Genomic DNA, 12,566 nt, shown 5'->3' with positions numbered 1-12,566 from the left:
CTTCGATAGCGTCTGGGAGAATCCAAGGTGCCCAGCGGTCGGATCATCATGTAAGGCTTGCAGTAATTCTGGAGGGAGTGTTGAGGGAACAACAAGAACGTAGCTGTCGCGGACTGGTGAGAAGGTCTTCTTTACGATTAGGTTGTTTTGAAGCAGGAACGAGGACAATCCTCGCTTCATTGCCCTAGGGACAACGTCTTTGTTCCCTTCCAAATGTTCGACGAGGCCTTTCAGCTGCAGGTGTGCTTCTCGTTGTTCAACGAAGTGTTTCGCATCTATTATTCCGAGGAAGGTGCCGTCATCCTCATCTTCTTGCAGCGGCGTGCCAGTGGGGGTGCCTGATAGGCAGTCGGCATCATAGTGTTTTCATCGGGACTTGCAAATTACAGTGGCGCCATATTCTTGCAGTATGAGGCTCCACCGCACAAGACGTCCTGATGGGTCCTTTAAATTCGCGAGCCAACGCAATGCGTGATGGCGTGAGAACTGACGACTCTGAATGGCCTGCCAGATAGGTGAGGGCGGGATTTCGGCTGTAGCCCAAATGATAGTGAGACATCCCCTTTTGGTTGTAAAAGTATTTTCATCCGCCCTTGACAATGACCGGCTAGCGTGAGCTATCAGCCGTTCGAATCCGTCTTTCCTCTGCACTAGGACGGCAGTGAGGCCTAGGCTACTGCAGTCAGTGGGGATTTCGCTATCGACGTTCTTGTCGAAGTGTAGAAGTACCGGTGGCGACTGCATGCGTCATTTGAGTGCTGGAAATGCATCGGCCTGCGGCGTTTCCTAGTTGATCTGGGCATCGCATTTGCTTTAGTTTGTGAGCGGCTCAACGATGCGTGAAAAGTCCTTGACAAAGCACCTGTAGTAGGCACACATCTACGCACTGCCTTTGTCGATGGCATGCGGGATCGTTGCCATGGTAGCTGTCCTCTGCGGCTCGGGGCGCGCTCCAGACTTGCTGATGACGTGGCCCAGGAACAGAAGCTCATCGTAAGCGAAGCGGTACATATCTGGCTTCAGAGTGAGCCCTGATGAATTGATAACCTTCAGTACTGTCGCAAGCCGCCTAAGGTGGTCGTCGAAATTTCAAGCGAAGACGAAGACGGCACCCAAGCAGAGAAGAAAGGTCTGCCACTTCAATCCTGCTAACACCGTGTCCATGACACACTGAAACGTTGCAGGAGCCGAGCACAGTCCGAATGGCATGACCTTGAACTCGTAGAGGCCGTCTGGCGTGATAAAAGCAGTTTTTCTCGATCCATCTCACCGACTTCTAACTGCCAGTAGCCAGTCTTGAGATCCATCAACGACAAGTATTCTGTGTTGCAGAGCCGATCCAATGCGTCGTCTTTCCGTGGGATTGTCTACACGTCGTTCTCCGCGATCTTTTTCAATCGACGATAATCGATGCAGAAACATAGGGATCCATCCTTTTTCTTCACCAAGAACACAGGAGATGCCCACGGTGTTTCCGGCAGCTGGATAATGTAGTCGTGCAGCATTTCGTCTACTTGTTGGCTTATAGCTTCATGTTCTCGTGTTGAAACTCGGTAAGGGATCTGGTGGTGTGTTCGAGCCCCCTCTTAGTTCATTATGCGATGTTTTGCAATTAGTGTTTGTCGAATCCTCGATGTCGTCGAAAAGCAGTCTTTGTATCGTCGGGGAGTACTTCTGAACTTTTGCTCCTAACTCAGGGCAGACTTGTATTTATGTGAAAGTCTGGTTCAAAAACGCCGGTCGTCGTGGTAGATGCGACGGAATCCGAGACGGCAAACCCACTGCTGGTTTCAACAATTTCCTCAATGTATGCCATCGTCGTGCCCTTGTTGATGTGCTAGAACTACTGGTTGAAGTTTGTCAAAAACACTTTCGCTTTCTGTCCATGCTGCAATCGAGCATTCCCTCTTGCTGCGGAAATCTCACGGTCGAGCAGTAGACGTTGGTCGCACTTGATGACGCCTTCTACGTCTGCGTGCTTGTCGTTTTCGACGGAGATGACAATGCTTTAGCGTGGCGGGATGCTGACTTGGTCTTCAAATACACTCAATGCCTTGTGACTACAAGCTAATCGCTTGATCTTCGGCTAGTGTTATTGACTTTGCGTCCAAGTCGATGAGTGCGCCGTGTTGCCTCAGGAAATCCTTACCGAGAATGACGTCTTTTGAACACTTTTGGAGGATTACGAAGGTGGCAGGGTAGGTCCGGTAGTGAACGGTAATTCTTGGCGCGCACATTTGAGTTGGCGTTATTAGCTGTCCTCCTGCACTCCGAATTTCACGGCCTTCCCATGCTGTCTCAACTCAGCAATTGCTGCACTAATGGTGAAGTAGTCGGCTCCTGTGTCTACTAAGGCGGCGACTCGTCGAGGTCGATGGTTCTTTGTCTTGAGTTGGAGCAGGTCCTTGCGTCGGATCACGGCTGCGCCGTGCGGACGTGTGGCTGGAACGTCGCGTCGTTGGGTCTTCTTTTGTCGGCGTAATCTTTGCTTCTACGCTTCGTTGAGATGGTGGGGTGTCCTTGGTACATCTTCGAGATAGTATTTTCTGCGTCTTCGTCGGCGGCGTAGGATCTTCATCAGTTCGACGAATAGCAACCGCACCTCCATCGGTTGATGTTTTCAGTTTTCCGGATATGGGCTAGCAGGCCAGCGCCGTGCTAGATCAGTAGCGACGGTTCCCCGTCGCTACTGTCGCTACTCCACAGCTAGCTTCGGTTCGCCGTCCCGTCCGCCGTCTGTCGGCGAATAGGACGGTCATCGAGAGCTCCGCTGGTTGGCGGCGAGGTAATCGTCGCGGTGACCAGGGCGCTCCGCAAACTGCGGACACGGAGAGTGACTGAACGCTCGCAGTCCCAAGTCGGGGTACGGGCATCGGCGGCACACATGGCCGGCTTGCCCGCTATAGTAGCAGAGTGGGCGCTGGTGGGGGCGCGCGAAATGTCTGTCTTCACCGGTGCGTTTTGCTGGCCGACAGATGGGTGGCGCGTGGCGGCGATGTCTGGCGACGGAATCGTGGCGTCATGGTGCACTAGCGAGGACGCGGGGGAGGAACCTGGCGGTGGGCGACGGTGGCGTATACATGGCGGCGGGTATCATCGCTTCTAGCTGCGGCTGTGGTGATGGCGGTTTCAGTTCAGTAACCTTAAAGGGTCGCTGTACTTCCTCTCTGACCGTGTCAGTTACCGATGCCCACCTTCTTCACTCGGAAACGCTAGATTGGGCCGCGTTCGCCGGCTCACCGTCGCACGCTTTCATTCGCGCATACAACATACTACGCGCAGAGACGATTCTATCGCCCTTAGACATCATACGGAACCTCATGGCGACGGCAGGAATGCGCCTAGAGTGGCCATATATTTACTAACGCAATACATCTCACCGAGGTTACATGTCACACAAACATATTACGTTTTTTTTTCCTTTTTTTTGCTATTCAACCACATAGCTCAATGGTATGCAGTGCCCGCCGCAAGTTGTTGCATGGGCGGCGATATCGTTTTTCTTGCAAGGTTTAAATGACATGTTTTATGACCTGTGGTTTTTTCTGTAAGATGTCTTTTCAGTAGTTCTCAAGCAATTATTTCTCTTACAAGGTCTTTCTGCTAAGTATGATCCTTAAGAGGCAGTTTTAGCTCGGGTCCAACTCCGATGCGGCCTATTCAAGTACATGTAAAACGCGAAAACGTTTTTCTGAGATAACCTCTGAACCGATTATAATTAAATTTATTTCACTTGAGAAAGTAAAATTCTAGTGACTGTTGGAAGCAGAATTTCGATTTAGGGCTTGAATTTTCTTGAAAAGATTTTCAAATATTCGACCGTGTGAAAATAATAGAAGCACGAAGTTTACACATTCATATCTCTGCATCAGGGACAGCTATCGCGGTCTTGTAAACGGCATCATTTAGATTATTCAAAGCGGACATATTCAATATGTCATTTTACATCTTATGTGAATTTGTTACGTTAGTTACAAGAGTTTAGTAAAAGCTCTACTTCCATTATGCTAATTTTTTATATTCATGTGTAACATAGCAATTGTGTCCGCTTGAAATGTACAGTTAGATTCAATTCACAAAATTGTATTATCTTTTTTCGTTGTTGAGTTAAAGAGTTGTAAACGTGATAGTTTCGTTTCTTGAAACTTTTTTTATTTTTGCCAATTTTTAATCAAACATTGACGACCTAAATTAAAAATCCGAAACCAACAGTCACTAGATTTTGAGTTTTTCTTTTAAATGCAACAGCCCTTGTCCAATTTCGTGCAGTGGTTGCCCAGAAGAACGAATTCTCTTTTTACATGTATCTAGATAGGAGCACCCGAGCTAAAGCTTCCTCCGAAATTATTTATGTTTAATGGGTTTTAATAAATGCATTTGCACGTATTCAGTTGGTGTATTCGTTTTTTACCAGCCCCTGCCTAAGGCTTTATTGCTATGCCCGCAGTACTCAGATATATTGATCAAAAAATTGGAGGACGCTTAAGCTTCGCCTTCAAGAGTGGGACGCGACAGCGTTCCCGTCGACCCGCCAAGGGGTATAAGACAATGCGCTACGGCACAACGATCACTTACGATGCGCCCCGCATCGGACTTAGCGCCCATCTATCACGCGGTGAGCGTCGAGCAACGCAGCGTTCGGCGCGGCAACGAAACGTGCGCCTGAGCGAACGGAACGAACCAAAGAACTCGGTGTCTCGGAGGGGAAACGATCTACGCCAGCCAAACGTCGCGATCGGCACGGGAAGAGAGATAGTAATCTAAAGAAAGGACCGGGAGCACGGCGAAGCGTCGTCAGGAGAGAGGGAGTCCCGCGACGCGCCTGGCAGCGGTCCCAATGCGCGCGCGGCGCGCCTCCTGTCGGGGCAGTGCCGTACATTGAGAGGAGGGGGTCTTCTGTGTTTGCCGCAAGATGGCTCTGCGTGTGCGGAAAGCGCAGAAGAAATGCAGCAGAAACGCACTTCGCAACTCGTGTAATTGTGACTTCTGCACGTTACATGTTCATAATTACCGATATACACCGCAGTATAACTTTCCACGGCTCGTTTCGAAGGCAACACCGCATTCACTAGAGGCGCGTTTGCACCGCTTGGAAGCATCGAACTCGTGGCTGAGTGGTAGCGTCTCCGTCTCACACTCCGGAGACCCTGGTTCGATTCCCACCGGGCCAATCTTGGAAGTTGCTTTTTATTTATGAAGCGCCTGCCGTGATTTATCGCTCACGGTCAACGCCGCAAACGCCGACGCCGACATCGACGCCGACACCCGACGCCGACACCGACGCCGACGACACCGGCTTTTCTGCGACACGAGCTCCTTAACGCTATCGCGTTAATAATGCACGACGAAAGCGGTAGAAACTTTGCCGCATATGGTTATGCACAGCCGCGCCTCATGCTGTAATGCCTGCTAGGAACTGCGAGGGAAAAGCCTCCGTGCAACGGCCGTACAAGACCACGACGCTTAAGTTAAACACAATATCCAGTACAGTTGCACGAAACATTATCAGTTTCGCTTACTTTCGCAATGGTTCTGGATGGCTTGTGTACAAGCATTTTACGTAAATGAAGCAATAGGTCTACTGCGGTGACTCTGCTCTTCTAGGAGAATGTTGCTAGATGCCATCATTGGAGATTTCACTGAGCTACTACAGTAAATTGTGAAGGCAAATGTTCTTCCTATCGCTCAGATAAAGCGCTGCGATTAAAGCTTGGTTTTTTATTGAGGTTGACGTTTCGTCTTAATTTTGAACAAAGCACGCAGGCCACATTTCAGTAGCGTGTGTGCTTGCCGCATTTAGTTATTTCCCGAATACTCCGCATTGTATGCCTTGTGCTGAATGGATAGCTATTTATGCAGACCTAATTACAGGTGTCTTCACAGCAAATTTTGGTGTGAACTTGAAGTCAGTATAAAAGCTTCTGTGGCCAACCTAACGCTTTACACAAAGTACGACGAATGTGCAGGGTGACACCGGACCTCCTGGACAGCCTGGTTTTCCAGGATCCCGGGGCACACCTGGCCTACCCGGCAGCAGTGGACTACCTGGAATGAAGGGGGCACCGGTGAGCAAAAAAGTGCTATTTTTCGACTTAACAATATTCAACTTCTCTTTTTGTTCATGCAAACAGTTTATAAAAACAAATATTGTTCTTTTGAGTCCACATTTCGCATGATGTCAACGACATCAGCAGGAAGTACATGCTTTAAGGGTCTCTGTTGCTTCATGGGAGATCCTTAGAAAAAGACTCCTTCGACTTCTACTCCCACTCCCGTTGAAATAACTAGTGCGCAACACTAGAGTGCATCCCAGTTAGTAAGTTGGCTGACACGATCAGCCTTGAAAGCACTGAACGCAACCACAGTGGAAACCGGAAGCCACATGCATCACACTCGCGCAGGTTGTTTTAGTTAAGTTGGCTGACACGATTAGCCTTGTACGTACTGAACGCAACCACAGTAGAAACCGGAAGCCACATGCATCATACTCGCGCAGGTTGTTTTATTTCGCAGCCGGTGGTCGCTTGTGTTCTTAGAACGGCGCCACTCTTCGAGACAGGGGTCGCTGCGGACGGCGCGCTTCCGCCGCGATGCCCAAGATATATGGACACTTTGCGTACAAGCGCATGCAATCAAAGGCCAAGCGGCCGCCTCGCCGCGCGTATGTCGCTCAACGGGATATCGGCACGTTCTTCCTATGGGTGGTGGCGTTACCGTGGCGGTGGGGAAGACAGTGTTTACGCCATCGACCATGCTTACGTAGCGGGAAGACTTGGCGGCCAGGCCGCGCGAGGAGGCTATTCTGCAGAATGACGGGGTTAATGGCTCGTATGGCGATTTATTGGCTCGCAGGACGTGCCAGTGTACCGGGCCGGCTGCATCAAGGCGTGTAGACTCCGCGCAAGAGGGCCGTGTGGCGTTCGTTTGAGTGATGTTGATCTGTGTGTTCCGAAAACCGGACTAGTAGAGGGGGGCTATCACAGAGTCTATTGTTGATGGTCCCGCCTACTTTAATATAAAACTGATTGGTTGAATGTGAGAGAGGAGCCATAAAATAAGGGCACCACCCCAATTCCTAAGGGTATTTAGAAGAGTGTGTAGAGGAGGGGGGCGGCAAGCGAGTCGATAAACGGCCGCCGCTAGCCAATGCATACGGCTTTGGCTTAATAAACCTACGTATTTCTGAGTTGGCCTCCCTGAGTGCAAGGTTTCGCCGGACGGCAGCGGTCACTGCTTGAAGATTCATCTGCCTGGAAGACCTGAAGAAAAAGAAACTTAGCTGGTGCTGGGACCAGGATTGTCCGAGTGACTTACGACATAGTGCCTGACTTCATTTTCAGGAGAGTGCTGGAATGTTACTCTTGCATGAAGTTCCAGGAGCCCTAGCTCAATATTCCATGGCTGCATCTGAGTGAGAAGCCCGGACGAACTGTCGGTGCCAGCCTGTAGGACGTTTTAGGAAGAGTGCTCGAGCATTATTCTTCCAAGAAGTTCGAGAAGCCAAGGCTCAAGTGAGGGGCCCCGACCAATGTTTGACGAAAGCCTGTGAGGCAACAGATGGAAGACAGCCAAACAGTGTTCTGTCAAGGAGTCGGCGAACGCACAGCCTGACTCCTGCAGTATCGACCGCCAGCGGCGTCGTTGAATAGGATGGCGAAGAGCTGCGATTCGCGGTAAACGGCCCTGTTGACTGTTGGCTGCGCGACCGTCAGCGTGGAAAGACTTTAACCGGTATCACCACCATTCGGCTCGCCAAATGCGCGGGACGAATTCAATGCAGTTCAGGTAGGCCCTGCCCTTTTTCTCCGGGATCACCACGCGAGCGACGTTGCGGTGCACAGCGGCAGAAATTAACACTGAATCAGCTTCGAATGAGACAGATTTAGCTGGGGTAGAGGCCTCGGAAGGTCATAGCACTACAACGGACTTCCAATAGCCGAGGCGTTGGCGCGCGGCTTAGTGAGAAGGAGCTGGATGTGGAAATTCTGAGCTTTCAGATTCAGCTTCAAACTTTAAAACTGCAAGAGCAGAGTGACCAGCAGAATGAAAGAGGGCGAAGATCAAATTTGGGCAGATGTCCCAACGACCCAAGAGCAGGTCGTTGGCACATTGCACGCTGCTAGAGTTAGTTGACCCAGCGCCAGCATGGTTTAAGAGCGCGGATGATTTGCTCAAAAGCTGTGACATACCGCAAGATGTCGCAGTTTCAATTATTGTGGCACTCTTGAACCAGAGAAATCGCCGTCTAGTAGCATGCAAATCGGATGACTAAGTGTTATCGCACAAAAAAATTTGCGAACTAGTCCTCTCAGGGTAGAAATTTACACCCGAGGTGTATAAGCACAGGCTTCACGGTTGCCGAAAATGTAGTGAGAGCTGGGAACAGCTCGTCACTCACTTAGAAATAGCACTGAGTTGCTATTTGCGCAGTCAAAACGTGAAAACACTGGAGGGTCTCCGCGCGCTGATGATTGCCGACCGCACGAAATAGATGATGTCGGACGAGTTGGGCGCTTATATTGTGCAGCAAAAACCAGGGGAATGGTTTAAACCGAACGAGATAGCCTAGCTTGCCAAAAACGTTGAGGACAGCATGGCTGGACATCACCAAAAAGGGGCTGAGGTGCAAAGAAAAGCTGAAATGAAGCCACGTGCTGCAACGAATGAAGTTTTGAGTAGTGAGCATGTGAACGAGCACCAACGCTCCGCCCCAAAAGGCAACGGATGCGGGAAATTTGACCGAGTACTGTAGAGCTACCCCCGGACTAAACCAATGGCAGCGAGCAGCTATCAATGTTGTAGGCACAGGAAGAGACGAAGTTTGTTGAAAGGCCGGGGTGTGAGTTGTATGAGAAAGCAGTTGCAACCAGCGACTCAGCGTCAGTGTCGAGAAAAACTTGGGTGGATGTTGTTTGTGGCAAGCAAATATTCTAAGCATGTCTGGAATCGGGCGCTGACGTAACTCTACTGAAAAGAAGCCTACTACCAAGTGCAGTAAAGGGAGAAAGTACCGGTAAGGTTTGCTTGCGCGGAGCATTCGTGTGCACTGCACTAGCAGACCTCACGTATGTGCCTTTGAGTTTACCCGCAAAGGATGGTCGAGCAAACCCACAACTGTTGACATTGAACGCAGTTACCGCTGAATTAGCGCAGGACGTTTATGCCTTGCTAACGCCCGATGTTTTTGAAGAGCTCGAGCGAGAGAGAAAGAAAACCGACGAACACGGGGCGAGGTTTGTCCAGGTAGAAACTGAGATAGCACAAGGATAGCTTCGACGAAGCTCCAGGGTTGAAGTCGAGCGAAAGCGCTGAGCTAACTATGGAAAGTGTGCAGGAGGAGGACGCTCCACTGCGTTTTCAGGAACGAGGTACGGCTTACCCAATCTGTGCGAGAGAACAGAGAGAGGACCACGCTTTGGCAAATGCATGGGACCAAAGTAGAGCAGACACGCATGGCATAGTGATAAAAACGGCTTATTGTTGCATGAAGAGCAACTGGATAGCATGCCCTGTCGGCAGCTAGCGCTGCCGACAGGACATGCGACAGGGCATGAAAGGAGGTACTCACTCTCATTCATGATATGCCCTGCGGGGTGCATTTCTCAGAGAAGAAAACCAAGCAGCGAATCCGCAGTGCATTTTTTGGCCCACCCTTCCAGCTGATGTTAGGAAGCACTGCCAGACGTGTCATGTATGTCAGGTTTTTAAAAGAAAAAAGACTACAAACAGGTGGCCAATTACGCCACTGACCCGACCTCAGGAACCATTTCAGGTCATTTACTTAGATATACAACATAGGACAAATTAAAACCTCCTCGGCACGAAGATATCGGAATGCCCTATGTGTCATACCCTTATGCGCGAGGTGGCCTGAGGTGATACCACTTCGCGCTTTGACTGCTAGGGCAACGTGCCAAGCGCTGCTAGACATTTTTTAGAGTTGGTACCCCTCAGCTCATTTGCAGTGACCAGAGCACTTACTTGAAAGCTTCATCAACTAGAGAAGTTGCTCAACGTCTAGGAATAAATAAGAGGTCCTCAGCGCCGGAACATCCACAGGCCAGTAGAACGCTGGAACAGTACCTTTAGAGCGATGCTGAGGAGTATAACTAGCGAGCATGCGCATGAATAGGACCGCTTGATATCACCCATCCTCTGGGCCTACCGAGAGGTACCACATGAAATTATTGGGAAATCTCCGTTTGAAATTATGTTTGAACGCATTTCACATGGTCCTCTAAGTATACTACAGAAGGCATGAACAGGAAATTGGTCGCCACCCGTGGGCCTTAACAAGGCAGTGTCAGAGTATCTGATTGCTCTTCGCCACCGAATGACCGAGGCAGCCGCGACGGTCGGCGAACAGAGCCTGCAAATGCAACAGGCATACGTTGGCAAGTACCACTTGAGAGCAAGAGCTATATTATTTCGGGATGGCGAGGAATTTGTGGTGTTCGACGCAAACTAGCAGAATAAGATGCAGCCAAAGTGCATTGGACCGGCAATGATCAAAGAACAGGACCGGCCAAACAACTACAATATCAACATTAAGATGGATCAGAGTGGTGGATCCATGCAAGTCGGCTGAAAAAATATCACCCTCGATTGAATTAATTGGGAGTTATCTTTGAAGACAATGAGGACATTAGTAAGGTAGATAGCATTCCTGACTGTTCAGAAGGAGGGGGAAGCGCCGGAGACGAAGTCCACGCGAGTGCGCACTTGACGCCATAGCAACTGAGTGGGCTTGAACAAATAGTACATCGCCATGAGGAGGAATTTCCCGAAATACCAGGGCAATGCCCCCAGATTGGGAAAACATCAGACAAATATCATATCAGATGTAAAGCCAGAGAAAAGCGACCCATTTCGCGTCCGTGTGGCACTTCGTCATGAAGTGGAACGCCAGGTAGAACAGCTCTTGGAATGAGGACTGATGTATCCCGTTGAGAGTAATTATGCACACCCCATTTTGTGTTTGTCTAAGGAAAATGGAACTTTCCGACTCTGTCTTGACTATCATCAGCTGAACTTCGTAACGAAGGCAGGTAGGTATCGTAATAAATAAATAGATAGTTTCCCCATGAACAACGTCTCAGAGCTACTATACGAGGGTGCCAGAGCGGAGTACATCAACTTGCTAGACGTGACGTGGGGCTAGTGGCAGATAGCAGTAGAAATGAACTCAGAGATGCACACAGCGTTTGCAACGCCTCGAGGGCTGTTTGCATGGGGAGTGATGGCATCTGGGCTGCGTAATTCCGCAGCTAGTTTCCAAAGGATCATGAACGAGGTTCTGCAGGGGCACACGGACTACGCATGTGCGTGCAATGATGCTGTAGCTGTGTACTCTGAAAGTGGGGAAGAACACCTGAAGCATTTAGATAAGGTGCTCCAGACTATTAACGAGGCCGGGTTGACTATTCACCCCTAAGTGCCAATCGGCTTGGCAAAGTGTGGAATATTTGGGTCATGTTTTGGATTAGGCTCTAATTCACCCGACCCAGAACGAGTTTAAGCCATTCAGCAGCTGAAACCGCAAGTTACAAAGAGGGAACTGCGTAACGCACTCGGTTTGTTTAATTAGTATAGGGACTATACTCCATCGTACTCTGAAATAGTACATCCACTGACCGATCTCGGAAACAGACGCGCAGCTAATGCAGTCCCATGGAGTGTCGACTCACGGCTCGCGTTTGACGCAGTGAAAGTTGAGTTGAGTAAACTAACTGTGCTAACTTTTCCTGGTCTCGAGAAATACTTTGTCATGACAAGAGATGCCTCAGAGAGAGCAGTAGGAGCGTGCCTGGCACAATAAATGGATGGGCAGCAGAGAGCCAATGCATACTTCAGCAAGAAGCTTACACCGACAACAACTAGATGGCCTGCTATAGAAATGGAAGCCTATGCATTGGTGTGGGTGCTGGGTCGACTGAATACATGGCTCTTAGGCGCGAGAATGAGGATCATAACTGACCACAATCCTCTTACATACCTAGCTAAATCAGCATCGTCGAGTGCTCGCCTCACGCGATGCAGCCTGTCCTTGCAGAAATATGATATCGAATTCACCCACATTGAGGGCTCCCTCAGTAAACGTGCCAATGCACTTTCGACGCTCAACACCTACGGACAAGCAGGAGCAGCGTAAGAATACGAGTCGCCAGTTTGTGAATTACACACAATAAGAACGCCTGCATCTTAGGTTGCGACATGGCGAGTCAAGGAATGTATAGGGTGGCAGCCCGACCCGCTTGTGAAATGTTTTGAGTGTGGCGTGACGTTGAGCGAAGTGTATGTGGACTGTTTTGCGCAGGAGCGCCAGTAAAGCCAAAAATAATGAGTACATTGCAAACAACTAGACTGTATAAATTCCGAAGGTGGTGTAGCGATGCATGTAAGCCTGTGAGTAGCACTTGTGTACACAGAAGAGTGTTCTTGCCTATGTATTAGTGCATTGACCGTTATGCCATGCTGTGATTATTCATTCACCTAACGTGGAAAAGTCATGGTCTGCACTCCGGTTTGTGATAGTGCGCTCTGTGCACAGCAAATGTACCACAACA

General features: G+C 49.6%; 1 protein-coding gene across 1 annotated transcript in view; it reads left to right on the top strand.

Annotated features, from left to right (window-relative positions):
• Positions 1 to 12,566, top strand: part of LOC139059024 (collagen alpha-1(II) chain-like) — a 1,291,347-nt gene that overhangs the window by 755,818 nt on the left and 522,963 nt on the right. The window contains exon 20 of the mRNA XM_070536814.1: positions 5,967 to 6,065. Within this exon, the coding sequence (XP_070392915.1) occupies positions 5,967 to 6,065 (99 nt within the window). The remainder of the gene's footprint in view (positions 1 to 5,966; positions 6,066 to 12,566) is intronic.

Source organism: Dermacentor albipictus, chromosome 4, assembly GCF_038994185.2.
Source record: "Dermacentor albipictus isolate Rhodes 1998 colony chromosome 4, USDA_Dalb.pri_finalv2, whole genome shotgun sequence".
Classification (NCBI taxonomy): domain Eukaryota; kingdom Metazoa; phylum Arthropoda; class Arachnida; order Ixodida; family Ixodidae; genus Dermacentor; species Dermacentor albipictus.
Note: the sequence above shows the minus strand (reverse complement) of the source record. Positions and strands in the feature narration are given on the sequence as shown.